This window comes from Pristis pectinata, chromosome 2 (assembly GCF_009764475.1).
Source record: "Pristis pectinata isolate sPriPec2 chromosome 2, sPriPec2.1.pri, whole genome shotgun sequence".
In the NCBI taxonomy this organism is placed as follows: Eukaryota; Metazoa; Chordata; class Chondrichthyes; order Rhinopristiformes; family Pristidae; genus Pristis; species Pristis pectinata.
In genome coordinates this window covers 5,355,767-5,377,395 of record NC_067406.1, presented here as the reverse complement: position 1 = coordinate 5,377,395, position 21,629 = coordinate 5,355,767, and the positions used below count along the sequence as shown (strand labels likewise).

At 50.6% G+C, this 21,629-nt stretch overlaps 2 protein-coding genes across 22 annotated transcripts in view; both read left to right on the top strand.

Annotated features, from left to right (window-relative positions):
* The window catches only part of LOC127580023 (uncharacterized), a 399,650-nt gene that overhangs the window by 281,557 nt on the left and 96,464 nt on the right, over positions 1-21,629 (top strand).
* The window catches only part of nagk (N-acetylglucosamine kinase), a 47,906-nt gene continuing 40,897 nt past the window's right edge, over positions 14,621-21,629 (top strand). The window contains exons 1-2 of one of the 21 annotated variants that reach the window (XM_052038635.1): positions 14,621-14,690; positions 18,837-18,921. In XM_052038635.1, the coding sequence (XP_051894595.1) occupies positions 14,662-14,690; positions 18,837-18,921 (114 nt within the window). In that variant the 5' untranslated portion in view covers positions 14,621-14,661. Of the gene's footprint in view, positions 14,691-15,042; positions 15,051-15,281; positions 15,290-15,491; positions 15,500-15,656; positions 15,665-15,764; positions 15,773-15,801; positions 15,810-15,989; positions 15,998-16,026; positions 16,035-16,100; positions 16,109-16,208; positions 16,217-16,270; positions 16,279-16,404; positions 16,413-16,441; positions 16,450-16,478; positions 16,487-16,576; positions 16,585-16,663; positions 16,672-16,725; positions 16,734-16,823; positions 16,832-16,919; positions 16,931-18,836; positions 18,922-21,629 lie in introns of those variants that run through there. The other 20 variants (XM_052038644.1, XM_052038793.1, XM_052038785.1 and 17 more) reach the window with 20 other exon arrangements.

Sequence of the window (21,629 nt, the reverse complement as noted above, 5' to 3'; positions counted from 1 at the left end):
GGGCTCTGAACCAACTGGAAAAATGGGCCAGAACATGGCAGATGGGATTTAATGCAGACAAGTGAGAGGTGTTGCATTTTGGAAGGACAAATCAAGGTAGGACATACACAGTAAATGGTAGGGCACTGAGGAGTGCGGAGGAACAATGGGATCTGGGAGTTCAGATACATAATTCCCTGAAAGTGGCGTCACAGGTAGACAGGGAAGTAAAGAAAGCTTTTGACATCCTGGCATTCATAAATCAAAGTATTGAGTATAGGAGTTGGGATGTTATGATGAGGTTGTATAAGACATTGGTGAGACCAAATTTGGAGTATTGTGTGCAGTTCTGGTCACCTAACTATAGGAAGGATATCAGTGAGATTGAAAGAGTGCAGAGGAGATTTACTAGAATGTTGCCGGGTTTTCAGGAGTTGAGTTACAGGGAAAAATTGAACAGGTTAGGACTTTATTCCTTGGAGCGCAGAAGAATGAGGGTAGATTTGATAGAGGTTTACAAAATTATGAGGTGTATAGACAGAGTTAATGCAAGTAGGCTCTTTCCACCTAGATTAGGAGAGATAAGTACGAGAGGACATGGCTTTAGGGTGAAAGGGGAAAGATTTAGGGGGAACATTAGGGGGAACTTCTTCACTCAGAGAGTGGTGGGAGTGTGGAACGAGCTGCCATCTGACGTGGTAAATGCGGGCTCACTCTTAAATTTTAAGAATAAATTGGATAGATACATGAACGGGAGAGGTCTGGAGGGTTATGGACTGGGTGCAGGTCAGTGGAACTAGCAGAATAAAGTTTTGGCACAGACTAGAAGGGCCGAATGGCCTGTTTTCTGTGCTGTAGTGTTCTATGGTTCTATGGTCCAATGGAGTCAGTAGTAAGGAAGGCAAATGCAATGTTAGCGTTCATTTCGAGAGGACTAGGATATGAAAGCAAGGATGTAATGCTGAGGCTTGATCGGACGACATTTGGAGTATTGTGAGCAGTTTTGGGCCCCATATCTAAGGAAGGATGTGCTGGCATCGGAGAGGGTCCAGAGGAGGTTTACAAGAATGATCCCGGGAACGAAAGATTTAACATATGAGGAGTGTTTGATGGCTCTGGGCCTGTATTCGCTGGAGTTTAGAAGGGTGAAGGTATATCTCATTGAAACCTACTGAATATTGAAAGCCCTGGATAGAGTGGACGTGGAGAGGATGTTTCCAGTAGTGGGAGAGTCTAGGACCAGAGGACACTGCCTCAGAATAGAAGGACATCCCTTTAGAACAGAGATAAGGAGGGATTTCTTTAACCTTGGGTGGTGAATTTGTGAAATTTATTGCCACAGACAGCTGTGGAGACCAAGTCATTGGGTGTATTTAAAGTGGAGGTTGACAAGCCCTTGACTAGTAAGGACGTCATAGGTTATGGGGAGAAGGCAGGAGAATGGGGTAGAGAGGGAAAAGTGCCTTGTTAGGGCGTGTTACCGTGTTAGGGAACTGGAGCTGGAGCTGGATGACCTTCGGATAATTCGGGACACTGAGGGGTTGATAGACAGGAGTTACAGCGAAGCAGTCACACCTAAGTTGCAGGAGGCAGGTATCTGGGTGACCATCAGGAGAGAGAAATGGAATAGACAGTCAGTGCAGGGTGCCCCTGTGGCTGTTCCCCTCAGTAACATGTATATTGTTTTAGATACTGTTTGGGGAGGGGTAGAAATGACCTACCAGGGGAAAGCCACAGCGCTCAGGTCTCGGGCACTGTGTTTGGCTCTTTGTCTCAGAAGGGAAGAGGAGAAAAAGAGGCAAAGGGTTTCATTGGTCAGGGGAGCAGACAGAAGGTTCTGTGGACGAGAAAGAGACCCTCGGATGGTATGTTGCCTCCCAGGTGCCAGGGTCAGAGATGTCTCGGATCAAGTCCTCAACATTCTTAAGGGGGAGTGTGAGCAGCCAGAGGTCGTGGTACATGTTGGTACCAATGACATAGACAGGCAAAGTGACAAGGTCCTGCAAAGTGAATTTAGGAAGTTAGGTGCTAAGTTAAAAGACAGGACCTCCAGGGTGGTGATCTCAGGATTGCTACCCATGCCACGTGCTAGTGACGCAAGAAATAGAAAGATGGTGCAAATTAACATGTGGCTAAGCAAATGGAGCAGGAAGGAGGGCTTCAGATTTTTAGATCATTGGGCTCTCTTCCAGGGCAGGTGGGATCTGTGCAAACGGGATGGTTTGCACCTGAACCGGAGGGGTCCAATATCCTTGCAGGAAGGTTTGCTAGTGCCACTCAGGGGGCTTTAACCTAGAGTTGCAGGGGTGTGGGAACCAGAGTGGCAGGGCAGCAAGTGAAGAGGCTGTGGGGAAAGTAGATGTTAAGACTACAGGCAAAGATAGAAACCAAAAGGTTGAGCGTGGTGGGACTAATGTTCTGGGTTGTCTATTTCAATGCAAGGAGTATTGTAGGGAAGGCAGATGAACAGAGCACGGATCTGTATGTGGAATTATGATGTTGTAGCCATTAATGAGACTTGGTTGCAGGAGGGGCAGGACTGGCAGCTCAATGTTCTGGGGTTCTGTTGTTTTAGACATGATAGGGGGGAGGTATTAAAGGGGGAGGGGTGGCATTACTCATCAGGGAAAATGTCACAGCACTGCTCAGAGAGGACATACTGGAGGGCTCAACTACAAAGGCAATTTGGGTGGAACTGAGGAATAAAAGAGGGACAACCATGTTAACGGGACTATATTACAGACTTCCCAATAGTCAGCGGGATTTCGAGGAGAAAATTTGTAGAGAGATAGCAGACAGTTGCAGAAAATATAAAGTTGTGATCATAGGTGATTTTAACGTTCCACCTATTGACCGGGACTCTCATACTGTAAAAGGACTGGACAGGATCGAGTTTGTAAAGTGTGTTCAGGAATGTTTCCCCAATCAATATGCAGAGGTCCCAACTCGAGAGAATGCAATATTAGATCTCCTCTTAGGGAATGAGACAGGGCAGGTGACAGAAGAGAGTGTAGGGGAACACTTTGGATCTAGTGATCATAATTCCATTTGTTTCAAGAAATTATGGGAAAGGATAGGACTGGTCCTAGGGTTCAAATTCTAAACTGGAAAAAGCCCAATTTTGAGAAAATCAGAAGGAATCTGGCAGGCGTGGATTGGGATAGGTTGTTTTCTGGCAAAGTGTTGCTTGGTAAGCGGGAGGCCTTCAAAAGTGAGATATTGAGAATACAGAATCTGTATGTTCCTGTAAGAATAAAAGGCAAAGCTAGCAGGTTTAGAGAACCTTGATTATCAAGGGATATTGAGGCCCTGGTAAAGAAAAAGAAGGAGGTGCATTATCAGGTACAGGCAGTTAGGGTCAAATGAGGCGCTTGGGGAGTATAAGAAATGCAAGAGAACACTTAAGAGAGAAATCACGAGGGCTAAAAGAGGACATGAGGTTGCTCTGGCAGAGAAGGTATTGGTATTGGTTTATTATTGTCACGTACTGAGGTACAGTGAAAAACTTGTCTTGCAAACCAATCGTAGTCAATTCATTACACAGTACAGTTACATTGGGTTAGTACAGAGTGCACTGAGGTAGTACAGGTAAAAACAATAACAGTACAGAGTAAAGTGTCACAGCTGCAGAGAAAGTGCAGTGCAATAAGGTGCAAGGTCACAACAAGGTAGATCATGAGGTCAGAGTCCATCTCATCACATAAGGGAACCGTTCATCAGTCTTATCACAGTGGGGTAGAAGCTGTCCTTAAGTCTGGTGGTACGTGCCCTCAGGCTCCTATATCTTCTACCCAATGGAAGAGGAGAGAAGAGAGAATGGCCTGGATGGGTGGGGTCTTCGATTATGCTGGCTGCTGCACCAAGACAGTGAGAGGTAAAGACAGAGTCCAAGGAGGGGAAGCTGGTTACCGTGATACACTGGGCTGTGGCCACAACTCTCTGCAGTTTTTTGCGGTCCTGGGCAAAGCAGTTGCCGTACCCAGCTGTGATACGTCCAGATAGGATGCTTTCTATGGTGCATCAATAAAAGTTGGTGAGTGTCAAAAGGAACAAACCAAATTTCTTTAGCCTCCTGAGGAAGTAGAGGCACTGGTGAGCTTTCTTGGCCGTGGCATCTACGTGATTTGACCAGGACAGGCTGTTGGTGATGTTCACTCCCAGGAACTTGAAGCTCTCAACCCTCTCGACCTCAGCACCATTGATGTAGACAGGTGCGTGTACACCGCCCCCTTTCCTGAAGTCAATGACCAGCTCTTTTGTTTTGTTGACATTGAGGGAAAGGTTGTTGTCATGACACCATTCCACTAAGCTCTCTATCTCCTTCCTGTACTCCAACTCATCGCTGTTTGAGATACGGCCTACAACGGTGGTATCATCTGCAAACTTGTAGATGGAGTTAGAGCAGAATCTGGCCACACAGTCATGAGTGTATAGGGAGTAGAGTAGAGGGCTGAGGACACAGCCTTGTGGAGCACCAGTGTTGAGAGTAATCGTGTCGGAGGTATTGCTGCCTATCCTCACTGATTGCGGTCTGTTTGTTAGAAAGTCAAGGCTCCATTTACAGAGGGAGGTGTTGAGTCCTAGGTCTCGTAGTTTGGTGACAAGCTTGCTTGGAATTATTGTATTAAAGGCAGAGCTGTAGTCAATAAACAATAGTCTAATGTATGTGAGATCTTATAGAGATTTTATAGAGGTATACAAAATTATGAGGGGTATAGATAGGGTGAATGCATGCAGGCTTTTTCCCCTAAGGTTGGGTGAGACTAGAACTAGAGGTCATAGGTTTAGGGTGAAAGGTGAAATATTTAAGGGGAATCTGAGGGGGAACTACTTCACTCAGAGGGAGGTGCGAGTGTGGAACGAGCTGCTGGCAGAAGTGGTAGCTGTGGGTTCAATTGTAGCATTAACGAGATGTTTGGATAGGTACATGGATGGGAGGTGTTTGGAGGGATGTGGTCTGGGTGCGGGTAGATGGGACTGGGCAGAAAACCAGGCCGGCATGGACTAGATGGGCCAAAGGTCCTGTTTCTGTGCTGTAGTGCTCTATGACTATAGATCAACCATGATTGAATGGTGGAGCAGACTCAATGAACCGAATGGCCTAATTCTGTTCCTGTGTCTTATGGTTTTATGAAAGTTTTCTTTTGCTTGTCATCGTATGTTGTTGAGTGCAGTAAGATTATGATGCACCAGGTGGGGAGCTGTTCCCTCAGCACACATTGAGGTTCGTTGAAAAACGTTGTGTTTATTTTTACTGAGAAATACTTGTTAAGGAAATATTGGCAGGAGTGAAGGGGATAGAGGGTTAACTGGATTACACGGACTCCTCCTGTCGTCCATGATTTTAAATTCAGGATTGGGAACAGCACTTCATCTTCCATCTGAGCACGTTGTAGCCTTCCAGACTCTATACTGAATTCTACAACCACAGGTATTTCTCTGTATCAGTCGCCTACCTGTCACATCGGCTCAGTTTGTTTGATTTTTCCAACTTTTTCTCTTTATTTTCCCTCTGGGAGTGGAGGACATGCCCAGGAAAGCTCTCCAGCGCCTCTACTTCCACAGAAGGCTCTGTCAACCCTTCCGCTGCCTCGGGAAAGCAGCCAACGCAATCAAGGACCCCTCCCACCCCAGACATTCTCTCTTCTCCCCCCTTCCATTGGGCAGAAGATACAAAAGCCTGAAAGCACGTACCACCAGGTTCGAGCACCGGAAACGTGGCAATACTTGCGGGCTGCCCCCCAGAACATTACGCAAAAGATGCATTTCACTGTGTGTTTCGATGTACATGTGACTAATAAAAGATCTTATCTTATCTTATCCCACTGTTATAAGACTATTGAACGATAAAATGGACTCTTGACCTCACAATTTACCTCGTTATGGCCTTGCACCTTATTGTCTGCCTGCACTGCACTTTCTCTGTAACTGTAACACTTTATTCTGCATTGTGTTATTGTTTTCCCTTGTACTACCTCAATGCACTGATGTGTTGAAATGATCTGTATGGATGGCGTGCAGAACAAATTTCACTGTACCTCAGTACAAGTGACAATAATAAACGAAGCAAATGGAGAAGATATTTATTTATTAGTCACATGTACATTGAAACACACAGGGAAATGCATCTTTTTGCATTGCTAACAGTGTGCTGGGGGCAACCCGCAAGTGTCGCCACGCTTCTGGTGCCAACATAGCATGCCCACAACTTCCTAACCTGTACGTCTTTGAAATGTGGGAGGAAACTGGAGCACCAGGGACAGCTTCTATCCAACTGTTATCAGACTCTTGAATGGACCTCTTGTACAATAAAGATGAATTGATCTCTCAGTCTACCTCATCATGGCCCCTGAACTTTATTTGTCTGCCTGCACTGCACTTTCTCTGTAACTGCAACACTATATTCTGCATTCTGTTCTTGCTTTTCCTTTTGTACTACCTCGATGTAATTATGTCTGGAATTATCTGTCTGGATGGTGTGCAAACAAAGTCGTTTACTGCATATCAGTACATGTGACAATAATAAACCAATTACCTGACCTTCCGGGCATGCCTGCCTGCTCTGTGTTTCACAACTCCCACATTCTTTTGTCTGCGTCCTCACCCCATCAGCCTCCGCATTCAACAGGTCATTCTGCACAATTTCCTTCAAGGAGATTCCACCACCAGACACAATTTCCCCTCTCCTCCCCTTTCTGTGTTTCACACGGAAGAGTCCCTTTGCAACGCCCCGGTCCACTCTTCCGTTCCCGCCAACCACCCTCCTTCTTAATGGCACTTTCCCTTTGCAACCGCAGGCAATGCAACCCTTGTCCTTTCACCTCTCCCCTTCCCACCATCCAGGGACCCAAGCAGCCCCTCCGGGTGAACCAGCGATTCACTTGGACTTCTTCCAATCTGGTGAACTGCATTCGGTGTTGACAGTGTTGTAGAAACATAGACACATAGAAAACCTACAGCACAATTCAGGCCCTTCGGCCCACAAAGTTGTGCCGAACATGTCCCTACCTTAGAAATTACTAGGCTTACTTATAGCCCTCTATTTTTCTAAGATCCGTGTACCTATCCAAAAGCCTCTTAAGGGACCCTATCGTATCCGCCTCCAGCACCGTTGCCGGCAGCCCGTTCCACGCACTCACCACTCTCTGAGTGAAAAACTTACCCCTGACATCTCCCCTGTACCTACTCCCCAGCACCTTAAACCTGTGTCCTCTTGTGGCAACCATTTCAGCCCTGGGGAAAAGCCTCTGACTATCCACACGATCAATGCCTCTCATCATCTTATACACCTCTATCAGGTCCCCCCTCATCATCCGTCACTCCAAGGAGAAATCTCCTCTTCATTGGAGAAACCAAGGGCAGACTGAGTCGTCGCTTTGCGGAGCCCCTGCATTCAGTCCGCGCAGTGGACGGGGGGTGACGGGGGAAGCCCTGAGCTTCCTGTTGCCTCCATTAATTCTCCATCCCACTCCCACTCTGACCCGTCTGGCTGTGCTCTCCTGTACAATGAGGCCCAATGCAAGCTTGAGGATCAGCACCTCATAGAACATAGATCTTCCATCTGGGTACATTGCAGCCTTCTGCGCTCAGTATTAACTTCTGCAGTTTCAGCTTACTTAATTTCTGTCTGGATCAGTTGTCCATCTGTTTGGTATGTCCCCTTTGACCCTCACCAATTTTTATTGATGCACCATAGAAAGCATCCTATCCTATCAGAGCAACTGCTCTGCCCAGGACCACAAGAAACTGCAGAGACTTGTGGACACAGCCCAGTGCATCACGGAAACCAGCCTCCCCTCCATGGACTCTGTCTATACCTCCTGCTGCCTTGGTGTAGCAGCCAGCATAATCAAAGACCCCACCCACCCAGATCATTCTCTCTTCTCTCCTCTTCCATCAGGAAAGAGCCTGAGGGTACATACCACCAGGCTCAAGGACAACTTCTATCCCACTGTGATAAGACTATTGAACGGTTCTCTTATATGATGAGATGGACTCTTCACCTCACAATCCACCTTGCACCTTATTGTCTACCTGCACTGCACTTCCCTGTAGCTGTGACACTTTACTCTGTATTCTGTTATTGTTTTTACCTGTACTACCTCAATGCACTGTGTAATGAATTGATCTGTACGACCGGTTTGCAAGACAAGTTTTTCACTGTACCTCGGTACAAGTGACAATAATAAACCAATTTACCAATACCAATATAGGCTCAGCTTGTTCTGTTCTTTTTCCCTCTGGGACTGGAGGATGTACCCAGCCTGACTTGCCGGGCACGTCCTCCTGCTCTGCATTTTGCAACTCCCACATCCTTTTGTCAAAGTTCTCACCCTCTAACTGCTCCCATTCACTGACCAGATAACCTTGTCTACAGCTTAACCCCATGGTCACCCCGGTTTTACCCTACCAGAGACATCGCCCCTCTCCCACCAAGACAAGTTTCTCTTAACAAGCTTCGTTTGTCTCCTTCCGAGTTCTGACAGAGGGTTTTCGATCTGAAACCTTATCCCTGTCTCTCGCTCCCCAGATGCTCCCTGACTTGCTGAGTATTTCAAGCATTTTCTGTTTTCATTTTAGATTTCCAGTATCTGCAGTTTTTTTTTGATTTTCAGAACTGGGAGATTGGCAGCGATGGGGGGGTGGGGGTGGGAGTGGGGTTGGGTGCAGAGGATGGGATGGGTGATGTATCCCTGGCCACACTCCTCCCTGAAGACAAAAGGAATATCACTGAGGGAAGTTAAAGACACCCAGGATATCCAGTGAACAAGTAGGTTTATTATTGTCACATATACTGAGGTACAGTGAAAAACTTGTCTTGTATACTGATCGTACAGGTCAAGTCATTACACAGTGCATTGAGGTAGTACAGGGTAAAACATGGGCACTCACATGGGCCCCAGCTATGCCTGCCTCTTCACTGGCTATGTTGAACAGTCTCTGTTCCAAGCCTACTCCGGCCCCATTCCTCAACCCTTTCTCCGCTATATCGACGACTATATTGGTGCCACCCTCTTGCGCCCGTGCGGAACTCGACAGTTTCATAAATTTCACCACTAATTTTGACCCTGCTCTCCAATTCACTTGGACTATCTCTGACACCTCCCTCTCCTTCCTCGATCTCTCCATCTCCATCTCAGGAGATTCCTTCTCCACCGCCATCTTCTACAAACCCACTGACGCCCACAGCTACCTCGATTACAGCTCCTCCCACCCCGTCTCTTGCAAGGACGTGATCCCTTTTTCTCAATTTCTCTGCCTCCGCTGCATCTGCTCCCATGATGAGGCTTTCCACTCCAGGACATCCGAGATGTCCAACTTCTTTACTAACTGTGGCGTCCTCCCTATTGTGATCGAGAGAGCTCGCACCCGCATCTCTGCATTTACCATGCCTCTGTTACCCCCAACCCTCCCAGACCCAACAGGAATAGGGTCCTCCTTATCCTCACATTTCATCCCACCAGCCTACATATCCACCACATCATTCTCCGCCACTTCTGCCATCTCCAACGGGACCCCACCACCAAGAATATCTTCTCCTCCCCACCCTACCCCTTTCTGCCTTTCTCAGGGACCACTCTCTCTGCGACTCCCTAGTTCACTTCTCCCTCCCCACCCATCCCGCTCCCACCCCAGGAACTTTCCACTGCCCCCGCCATAGGTGCAACACCTGCCCCTACATCACCTCCATCACCTCCATCCAGGGACCCAAACAGTCCTTTCAGGTGAGACAGAGATTCACCTGCACCTCCCATAATATCATTGACTGCATTTGGTGCTCCAAGTGTGGCCTCCTCTACATTGGTGAGACCAAACGCTGACTAGGTGACTGTTTCGCAGAACACCTGCGCACTGTCCGTAACCGCGATCTGCATCTCCCAGTTGCCAGTCACTTCAACTCCCCCACTCACTCCATCACTGATATGTCAGTCCTCGGTCTTCTCCCCTCCACTGCCAGGAGAAGTGCAAATGCAAACTGGAGGAACAGCACCTCATTTTCCGTCTTGGGACCTTATAGCCAAATGGGATGAACACCAAATTCTCCCACTTTAAGTAAACCAAATCCCCCTCCCCCAACCCCTCCTCTCTCTTCTTTTCCTCCCTTTCCTAGGCTACCTCTCTTTTTTCTCCTCGCCTATATATTATTTTCCTTCCCTCCCCCCTTTCAGGTACCTGCCTCCATACCTTTGGCCCATCCCCCGATGGATCTACTCTCCCCTCCTCCCCCACACCTGCCTATCACTATCTCTTACCTGCGTCTACCTATCACCACCCTGTGCCCACCCCGCCTCCCCTCTTTTGTCCACCTATCACTGCTCTGCTTTTCCCTCCTATATATTGGGCTTCCCCTTTTCCTATCTTCAGTCCTGAAAAAGGGTCCTGACCCGAAACATTGACCATCTGCTTTTCTCCATGGATGCTGCCTGGCCTGCTGAGTTCCTCCAGCATCATCGTGTTTTTCATCTAGATTCCAGCATCTGCAGCCCTCTTTTACTCTTTCACAAAGTAAAACAATCACAGAATGCAGAATAACGTGTTACAGTTACAGAGAAAGTGTGGATGATAAGGTACAAGGTCATAACGAGGTAGATTGTGAGGTCAAGAGTCCATCTTATCGTACTAGGGAACTGTTCAATAGTCATAACAGCAGGATAGAAGCTGTCCTTGAGCCTGGTGGTACGTGCTTTCAGGCTTTTGTATCTTCTACCTGATGGGAGAGGGAGAATAGAGAATGTCCAGGGTGGGTGGGGTCTTTGATTATGCTGGTTGCTTTACTGATGTAGCAAGAAGTGTAGACAGAGTCCATGGAGGGGAGGCTGGTGTCTGTGATGTGCTGAGCTGTGTCCACAACTCTCTGTGGTTTCTTGCGGTCACAGGCAGAGCATTATCATACCAAGCCGTGATGCATCTGCAACAGATGAATATCATAAACATACTGAAGTTGTGTCTCTGTGAGGGAGACAACACAACATTTCCCAAAACAACTGACCTAGGTTTGGCCAAAAGCCAGTTACACTTCCAGACTTTAATCGTCCGAGAACTTTGCTTTTCTTCCTCAGCCTCCTGCTTCACCCCCACTCACTTCACCTGGATTCACCTGAGTTCAGTCACCCAGATCCTAATCCAGAACTGGCTTGCTAAGACGTTCCATCTCTACCTCTCAACCTCCATTGCACAATTTTTGTTCATCTGTCCTACTCTCTGCAACTTTGCTTTGGTGATCATTATATTTGATAACAGTCCCGTGAAGTACCTGAGATATTAAAACCCTCTGTGGTGTAGGCTTTGACTCATCAGTCACACTCTCACTTCTAAATCTGAAGGTTGTGAGTTTACTCCAGACTCTTGACCACAACAATCCAAGCCGTCACTCTCATATGACTGTCATAACCTCCCAGTCTCCTGTACTGCAGAGCCCGTCAGCCCATTCTACTCAACCTCTTCTCAAATGAGAACCATCTCATAGCTTCAATCAATTTACTGAATCTAAACACAGTGAATCTAACGCAGGTTGGAGGAACACCACCTCATATTCTGCCTTGGGAGTCTCCAACCTGATGGCCTCAACACCGATTTCTCGAACTTCCAGTAACCCCTCCCCTTCTTTTTCTCCCCCCCCAACTCCTTTGTCTTCCCTTATTCCTGTGGCTCCCTTCCCCCCCCTTGATGACCTGCCCATCTCCTCTTCTCCGTTCCCCCATCCTTTATTCCATGGTCCACTGCCCTCTCCGACCAGATTCCTCCTTCTTCAGCCCTTTGCCTATTCTACCTGTCACCTCTCAGCTTATTACATCTTCTCCCCCTCCCCCACCAACCTACCTTCCCCCCCTCACCTGGACTCACCTATCCCCTGCCTGCGTGTGCTCCTCCCCCTCCCCCCACCTTCTTATTCTGCCTTCTGCCCTCTTCCTTTCCAGTCCTGATGAAGGGTCTCTGCCCAAAACGTCGACTGTTTATTTCCCTCCATGGAATCTGCCTGACCCGCTGAGTTCCTCCAGCACTTTTTGTGTATTGCTCCAGATTCCAGCATCTGCAGAATTTTTTGTCTTAGTGAATCTACTATTTACTTGGCGGTAACCCTAACCCTTGAAATAGAGGCTCAAACAAGTATTTTCTCCATTACGGAAGAAAACCATAACTGTTCACTTGGTGTTGTCTCAGCAAACCTCTGTATAACTGCAGCAGGACTTCCTTTATCATTTATAGTCACAGAGTCATACAGCATAAACTCATGCTGTAGAGAGTCATACACCAATCGGCCCAACTCATCCATGCCGACTGTGTTGCCCAGCGAGCTAGTCCCATCTGCCTGTGTTTGGCCCAGAGCCCTCTAAACCTCTCCTATTCATATACTTATCGAGATGGTTTTTAAACATTGCCGATGTGCCCGCCTCAGCCACTATTTCTGGCAGCTCATTCCAAATACGCACCACCCTTTGCGTAAAGAAGCTGCCCCTGACGTCCCTTTTAAATCTCTCACTTCTGATCTTAAACCTATGCCCTCTTGTTTTTAGCACCCCCTCCCTGGGAGAAAGACTATGTGCTTTCACCCTGTCTATGCCCCCTCATGATCTTGTATACCTCTATCAGGTCGCCCCTCAATCTCCTAAATTCCAGGGAATAAAGTCCTTGTCTACACAACCTCTCCTTGTAACTCAGGCCCCCAAATCAAGGCAACATCCTGGTAAATCTTTTCTGCACTCCTTCTAGTTTAATAACTAGAATTTGAATTATTAGAATCAGGTTTATTATCACTGTCTTATATGACGTGAAATTTGTTGTTTTGCAGCAAAGTTTTACAGTGCAAAGACATAAAATTACTATAAATTACAAAATAAACAAATACTGCAAAAAAAAGGAATAATGAGGTTGTGTTGATGGGTTCATGGACCGTTCAGATGGCAGACGGGAAGAAGCTGTTCCTGAATCGTTGAGTGTGTGTCTTCAGGCCACGATGGTAGTAACGAGAAGAGGGCATTTCCTGGATGCTGAGGTTCCTTAATGATGGATGCCGCCTTCTTGAGGCACCACCTCTTGAAGGTGTCCTTGATAGTGGGGACGGTTGTGCCTGTGATGGAGCTGGCTGAGTCTACAACCCTCTGCAGTCTCTTGTGATCCTGTGTATTGGACCCTCCATACCAGGCGGTGATGCAACCAGTCAGAATGCTCTCCACACTACATCTATAGAAATTGCAAGAGCCTTTGGTGACAAAACTGTACACAATACTCCAGGTGCAGCCTCACCAATGTCCTATATAACTGCAACATAACTTCCCAACTCCTGTACTCAATGCCCTGACTGAGGAAGGCCAGCGTGCCAAACGCCTTCTTCACCACCCTATCTACCTGTGATGCCGCTTTCAGTGAACTTTGCACTTGGATTCTTAAGTCCCTCTGTTCTACAACACTCCCCTGGGCCCTTCCATTCACTGTATAAGTCCTACCCTGGTTTGATCTCCCAAAATGCAACCCTTCACGTTTATCTGGATTGAAAGCCATTTACCAATCCTCAGTCCAAATACTGAACTGATCAAGATCTCACTATAATTTTTATAACCTTCTATACTGTCTACTCTTTTTTAGATTTTATTAAATCCAATCTTCTTGCAATAAAGGCAACCATACTATTTGCCTTTCCGGGTTTCAGTTGCACCAACATGTTAACTCCCTGTGATGTGTTATTAGGACCATAAGTTCCTCTGAATACTGAGATTTACCAGCCTCAAACTCATAAAAAGAAAATTCTTTCCATGCCTCCTACCAAAATATAATGCATTAAGGTTTGGGTGAGGCAGAGATAAGTTACTGGACTCGTAAACTAAAGGCCTGAACTAACAATGCAGAGATAGGCACACTCTCACCCAGCACTGAACTCAGAATCTTTCATTCTCCAACAGCATTTCAAAGCCTTGACATTGAGGTTTCACATTGAAAAGCCCCCTTGAATTTAGTGTCATCAACCACTCTATAAATATCACTGCTGCTACTGAAATCGTTTAGGCTAAAAACATGTTTTGAGAATCAGATCTATCATCACTGACATATGATGTGAACTTTGTTGTTTGGCAGCAGCAGTACAGTGAAAAGACATACAAATCCCTAAATTACAAAAATAAATAAATAGTGCAAAGAAATAACGAGGTAGTGTTCATGGACCACTCAGAAATCTGATGGCGGAGGGGAAGAAGCTGTTCCTGAATCGTTGAGTGTGGGTCTTCAGGCTCCTGTACCTCCTCCCCGATGGCAGTCTATTTGTTTGCATGTACAAGATCCAGGCAGATATTCCAAGGGAACATTGCATTTTCAAGTAACTTTGTTTTCTTTTACAATAGTTTTGCAACATACCCAAACATGTAACAGTCGCTGTTGGATTCCCATGTCTCTGGCCCCCTGTATGGATTGCCCCGGTTTCATTCTTCATTTCTCTCACTCCTTAGATCTATACCTCTCTCTATCCCTTGGCTTTTGTCTCCTCTCTCCGCCCCCCCACCCCCACACCCACACCCACACCCACCCCCACCCCCACCGCCCCCTGCCCCCACCGCCCCCTCCTTCCCTTCCGCGTCCTGCCGGCTCCAACTCGCGTTTCCGCGTCACGTGATCAGACACCAGTCACATGAACGGTCGGCTGCCTGTTCGGGATCACGTGACCCGTCTCTTCGGACTCGGCGCCGACACGAAATGAAGCGGCTGTTCGGTGGGGTGGAGGGGTGAGTGAGGAGGGGTGAGTGAGTGGGGTGAGTGGGGTGGAGGGGTGAGAGTGGGGGGGTGGAGGGGTGAGTGAGGAGGGGCGAGAGTGGGGGGAGGAGGGGTGAGAGTGGGGGGGTGGAGGGGTGAGTGAGGAGGGGTGAGGGTGGAGGGGTGAGTGAGGAGGGGTGAGTGAGTGGGGTGGAGGGGTGAGAGTGGGGGGGGGGGAGGGGTGAGTGAGGAGGGGCGAGAGTGGGGGGAGGAGGGGTGAGAGTGGGGGGGTGGAGGGGTGAGTGAGGAGGGGCGAGAGTGGGGGGAGGAGGGGTGAGAGTGGGGGGGTGGAGGGGTGAGTGAGGAGGGGTGAGAGTGGGTGGGGTGGAGGGGTGAGTGAGGAGGGGTGGGGTGGAGTGGAGGGGTGAGTGGGGTGGAGGGGTGAGAGTGGGGGGGTGGAGGGGTGAGTGAGGAGGGGCGAGAGTGGGTGGGGTGGAGGGGCGAGTGAGGAGGGGCGAGAGTGGGGGGGTGGAGGGGTGAGTGAGGAGGGGTGAGAGTGGGGGGGTGGAGGGGTGAGAGTGGGGGGGTGGAGGGGTGAGTGAGGAGGGGCGAGAGTGGGTGGGGTGGAGGGGTGAGTGAGGAGGGGCGAGAGTGGGGGGGTGGAGGGGTGAGTGAGGAGGGGTGAGAGTGGGGGGGTGGAGGGGTGAGTGAGGAGGGGTGAGAGTGGGGGGGTGGAGGGGTGAGTGAGGAGGGGTGAGGGTGGAGGGGTGAGTGAGGAGGGGTGAGAGTGGGGGGGGTGGAGGGGTGAGTGAGGAGGGGTGAGAGTGGGTGGGGTGGAGGGGTGAGTGAGGAGGGGTGAGAGTGGGGGGGTGGAGGGGTGAGTGAGGAGGGGCGAGAGTGGGGGGAGGAGGGGTGAGTGAGTGGGGTGAGAGTGGGGGGGTGGAGGGGTGAGAGTGGGGGGGTGGAGGGGTGAGTGAGGAGGGGTGAGAGTGGGTGGGGTGGAGGGGTGAGTGAGGAGGGGTGGGGTGGAGTGGAGGGGTGAGTGGGGTGGAGGGGTGAGAGTGGGGGGGTGGAGGGGTGAGTGAGGAGGGGTGAGAGTGGGTGGGGTGGAGGGGTGAGTGAGGAGGGGTGAGAGTGGGTGGGGTGGAGGGGTGAGTGAGGAGGGGCGAGAGTGGGGGGGTGGAGGGGTGAGTGAGGAGGGGTGAGAGTGGGGGGGTGGAGGGGTGAGTGAGGAGGGGTGAGTGAGGAGGGGTGAGTGAGGAGGGGTGAGAGTGGGGGGGGTGGAGGGGTGAGTGAGGAGGGGTGAGTGAGGAGGGGTGAGAGTGGGTGGGGTGGAGGGGTGAGTGAGGAGGGGTGAGAGTGGGTGGGGTGGAGGGGTGAGTGAGGAGGGGTGAGAGTGCGTGGGGTGGAGGGGTGAGTGAGGAGGGGTGAGAGTGGGTGGGGTGGAGGGGTGAGTGAGGAGGGGTGGGGTGGAGTGGAGGGGTGAGTGGGGTGGAGGGGTGAGAGTGGGGGGGTGGAGGGGTGAGTGAGGAGGGGTGAGAGTGGGTGGGGTGGAGGGGTGAGTGAGGAGGGGTGAGAGTGCGGGGGTGGAGGGGTGAGTGAGTGGGGTGGGGTGGAGGGGTGAGAGTGGGGGGGGTGGAGGGGTGAGTGGGGTGGAGGGGTGAGTGAGGAGGGGTGAGAGTGGGGGGGTGGAGGGGTGAGAGTGGGGGGAGGAGGGGTGAGTGAGGAGGGGTGAGAGTGGGTGGGGTGGAGGGGTGAGTGAGGAGGGGTGAGAGTGGGTGGGGTGGAGGGGTGAGTGAGGAGGGGTGAGAGTGGGTGGGGTGGAGGGGTGAGTGAGGAGGGGTGGGGTGGAGTGGAGGGGTGAGTGGGGTGGAGGGGTGAGAGTGGGGGGGGTGGAGGGGTGAATGAGTGGGGTGGGGTGGAGGGGTGAGTGGGGTGGAGGGGTGAGAGTGGGGGGGTGGAGGGGTGAGAGTGCGGGGGTGGAGGGGTGAGTGAGTGGGGTGGGGTGGAGGGGTGAGTGAGGAGGGGTGAGAGTGGGGGGGTGGAGGGGTGAGTGAGTGGGGTGGGGTGGAGGGGTGAGAGTGGGGGGGTGGAGGGGTGAGAGTGGGGGGGTGGAGGGGTGAGTGAGGAGGGGTGAGAGTGGAGGGGTGAATGAGTGGGGTGGGGTGGAGGGGTGAGTGGGGTGGAGGGGTGGAGGGGTGAGAGTGGGGGGGGTGGAGGGGTGAGTGAGTGGGGGGGGGGGAGGGGTGAGTGAGTGGGGTGGGGTGGAGGGGTGAGTGGGGTGGAGGGGTGAGAGTGGGGGGGTGGAGGGGTGAGTGAGGAGGGGTGAGAGTGGAGGGGTGAGTGAGTGGGGTGGAGGGGTGAGAGTGGAGGGGTGAGAGTGGGGGGGTGGAGGGGTGAGTGAGGAGGGGTGAGAGTGGGGGGGTGGAGGGGTGAGTGAGGGAGGGTGAGTGAGTGGGGGGGGTGCGTGAGGGGAGGGGTAGTGGAGGGAGGGGAGGAGGAGGGAGGGGGAGGGTGAGTGAGGGAGGGAGAGGGTGAGTGAGGGGGGGGGTGAGTTAGGGGGAGGGGGAGGGTTGGGGAGGGTGAGGGAGGGAGGGGAGGGTGTGAGTGAGGGAGGGGAGGAGGAGGAGGGAGAGGGAGGGTGAGGGAGGGAGGGAGAGGGTGAGTGAGGGAGGGGGGGTGAGTTAGGGGGAGGGGGAGGGTTGGGGAGGGTGAGGGAGGGAGGGGAGGGTGTGAGTGAGGGAGGGGAGGGTGAGGGAGGGAGGGAGAGGGTGAGTGAGGGAGGGAGAGGGTGTGAGGGAGGGGGGGTGAGTGAGGGGGAGGGTTGGGGAGGGTGAGGGAGGGAGGGGGAGGGGGAGTGAGGGAGGGAGGGGGAGGGTGAGGGAGGGTGAGGGAGGGAGGTGAGGTGTAAGGGAAGGGAGGGGGAAGGAGGGACAGAGAGAGGGGGGACGGAGGGAGGGGATGGGGGCAGGGAGGGGAGGGGTGTGAGTTAGGGAGGGGAGGGGTGTGAGTGGGGTGAGGGAGGGGTGTGAGTGGGGTGAGGGAGGGGAGGGGTGTGAGTGGGGTGGGGAGGGGTGTTAGTGGGGGAGGGAGGGGAGGGCTGTGCATGGGGGAGGGGAGGGGTGTGAGTGGAGGAGGGGGGAGGGGTGTGAGTGGAGGAGGGGGGAGGGAGGGGAGGGGTGTGAGTGGGGGAAGGGGGGCAGGGAGGGGAGGGGTGTGAGTGGGGGAAGGGGGGCGGGGAGGGGTGTGTGGGGGAGGGGGAGGGAGGGGAGGGGTTGAGTGGGGGAGCAGGAGGGAGGGGAGGGGTGTGAGTTGGGGAGGGGGAGAGAGTGGGAGGGACGGGGTGACGGAGGGAGTGGGGAGGTAGGGAAGCGGTGAGGGAGGGGAGGGGGTGAGTGTGGGTGGGAGGGAGTGGGTGAGGGAGGGGAGGGGGTGAGTGTGGGTGGGAGGGAGTGGGTGAGGGAGGAAGGAGGGAGTGTGGGTGGGAGGGAGGTGAGTATGGGATGGAAGGTGTGAGGGAGGGGAGTATGGGAGGGAGGGATTGTGGGTGGGAGTGAAGAAAGGGTTGGAAAGAGGGAGTGGAGGGGTGAGTGAAGGGAGGTGAGGATGAACATGAGGGTGGGGACAGCCTGTGGAGAGAAGGAGGAGCAGAGGAAGGGGGGTTACGGGTGAGGCTGGAGGTTAATGAGGGACGTGTGGGTGTGTGAGAGAGTGCAGGGGGAGGAGAGCAACTGAGCGAATCCCAGTCATGGATGTGTGATGAGACCAGAGCCTCACACATCTCCCCCCCCCTTCCCCCATCTCCCTTCCCCCTTCCGTACTACCCCACAGAATGGACCATCGTTTACCAGACCTGGTGTCTCACATCTCTGGGATGACACTCTCCTCAGCTCTCGGCAGCACAGACCCCACAAGCCTGTTTTCATCCGCTGGGATTCACAGATCTTGCCTCTCTGCATGTTATGCTGCCCCATGGCACTCCGTAGCAGGAGCCAGGGAGATCCACACAAACAAGCCGTTGTATGAATAATACTTATAAATGGGAGAGGAGCACTAGTGACTTGGGGAGGTGATGGAGGGCAGGTTTGCGGGCTGCAGTGGTGTGAGGGACTGGGGGAAGATTGACAACTGTCATCTGGGCTTTGATAAGTAGAAACTAACCTTAGTTCTACTCCTAGAGGAGGAACCAGCTCGAATGTTGTACTGATTGCGGAAGATGGGACCATTGTGGCCAAGGCAGATGGCCCATCCACCAACCACTGGGTATGGGCTGGTTTCTTTGTCCGTTGGGGAACACAGGGATTGATGGGCAGATATGGCCCATCTGGTTTATTCTGTGCCGTCGCTGGTGATTGGTTTATTATTGTTACGTGTACCAAGAAACAGTAAAAAGCTTTTGTTTCGCAATGCTATCCAGACAGATCATTCCAAACACAAGTACAACGAGGTAGTACAAAGGGAAAGCATTAACAGAATGCAGAATATAATGCTACAGTTACAGAAGAAGTGCAGTGCAGGCAGACAATAAGGTGCAAGGCCATGACAAGGTAGGTTGTGAGGTCGAGAGTTCATCCTTATCATACAAGAGGTCAATCCAATAGTCTTATAACAGCGGGATAGAAGCTGTCCTTGAGCCTGGTGGTACGTGCTTTCAGGCTTTTGTATCTTCTGCCTGATTTGGGGGTTGGGGGGAAGAGCGAATGTCTGGGGTGGGAGGGGTCCTTGATTATGTCAGCTTCTTTCCTGAGGCAGTGGGAAGTGTAGACAGAATCAATAGAGGGGAGGCTGGTTTGTGTGATGGACTGGGCTGTGTTCTCAACTCTGCAATTTCTTACAGTCTTGGGCAGAGCAGTTGCCATACCAAGTGGTGATGCATCCAGCTCAGATACTTTCTGTGGTGCATCGATAAAAATTGGTGAGGGAGTGAAGTTGCTGATAAACCAGAACCGGTAATGCCTTCTCAGTACAGCACAATACAGGCCCTTCGGCCCACAATGTTGTGCCAACCTTTAAACCTCGCCTAAGACTATCTAACCCCTTCCTCCCACATATCCCTCTATTTCAAATTCCTCCATGTTCCTATCTAGTAATCTCTTGAATTTGACCAATGTACCTGCCTCCACCACATGCCAGGAAATAATGGTGCAAGGAAAATTACAGAAAATGTTGATGCTTTATTATTGTGTAGGGTGTGAGAGGGATAACAAGGAAGGCATGGGAACGATTTGAGATTTAAAAAAAAGTAACTGAAGGGGGAGGTTGTGGATTTGAGATACATTGATCATCTCGTGTGTGTCTCCACAAGAGGGAGATGTCAAAGTAACGAGCAGTGTGAAACAGAACATGGGATAAACATGAAGGGTTTAGCATCTGTGATAGTAGATAAGTCACCAGCCTCCCTGGTTACAGAGGGAAGCTTGGCAGAAAACACAATCGTTCCCCAGTCCCCTCCGCTGCTGCTGTGATGCTTGAGGACTGCAAGCTTACTCAAGTTTAAAAAAAGGGAAAGGCGCAGACCACATAATTATAGTCTGATTAGCCTAACTTTTGTGGCAGGAAAATAATATTCTGAGAAATGTAAATCACAATTTATAAAGTTACAGCTTAATTAAGCATGGATTTGTGATGGAAAAGTCTTGTCTCATGATTGAATTTTTTGAGGTGTTAAAAAGAACGTACGTTGTATGTGGGAGGTTAATGTAGTCCAGGTGGATTTTAATAAAGTAGATAAGATTTATTTATTTGTCGTGTGTACAATCAAAACACAGTGAAATGCATCTTTTGCGTAGAGTGTTCTGTGGGCAGCCCGCAAGTGTCGCCATTCTTCCGGCGCCAACATAGCACGTCCACAACTTCCTAACCCGTCCGTCTTTGGAAGTATTTGACCCATGTGGTAGGATGGTCAGCAAACAAAACAAATCTATGGGATGTGAAGTTAGATTCAAACTGGCTCAGTGTGGGAAACAAAGGTGGACAAGTATTTCACCGATTGGAGGGGTGGTGTGTGTACACTGGGCTTCAGGTGGCCTTGTTGATCGACCCCCTGACCTCATGGCCTGACTTGAAGTTAAAAATTGGGGCGTGAGGTTCACAAGTGATACAGAAGTTATCTGTGTGGTTGATAGTGAGGAATAAAGTTGTTTATATCATGGGCAGAGGGGAGAAGAAATATGTGAAGAAGTATGGAGCAACTGTGAACTTTGGGAGTGCTGTTTACACATCCATGAAGGTGGTAGGGTAGGCGAACAAGGTAGTTAAGAAGACTAACAACAACTAATAACCCTAACAACAGCAGTTAAAAGACAAATAACAACATTTGAAAGATAAATGGATAGGAAAAGTTTCAAGGGATATGGACCAAATGCAGGCAAATGGGACTAGCTCAGATGGTCAGCTTAGTTAGAATCAGAATCAGATTTACTATCACTGACACATGACATGAAGTTTGTTATTTTGCGGCAGCAGTGCAATGCAGGACATAAAAATCTGTAAACTAGAAAAATAAATAAAACCTGCAAAACAAAAGGAATAATGAGGTAGTGTTCATGGACCATTTAGAAAACTGATGGCGGAGGGGAAGGAGCTATCTGTTCTCGAGTCACTGAGTGTGGTTCTTTAGGCTCCTGTACCTCCTCCTGATGGTAGTAATGAGAAGAGGGCGTATCCTGGATGGTGAAGGTCCTTAATGATGGATGCCACCTCATTATGACTATCTATGTCTCTCATAATTTTATAAGCCTCTATCAGATCTCCCCTCAGCCTCCGCCGCTCCAGAGAGAACAACCCAAGTTTGTCCAACCTATCCTCATAGCATATGCCCTCTAATCCAGGCAGCATCTTGGTAAACCTCTTCTGCACCCTCTCCAAAGCCTCAACATCCTTCCTATAATGGGGTGACCAGAACTGAATACAATACGCCAGATGCGGCCTAACTAAAGTTTTATAAAGCCGCAGCATAACTTCCTGACTCT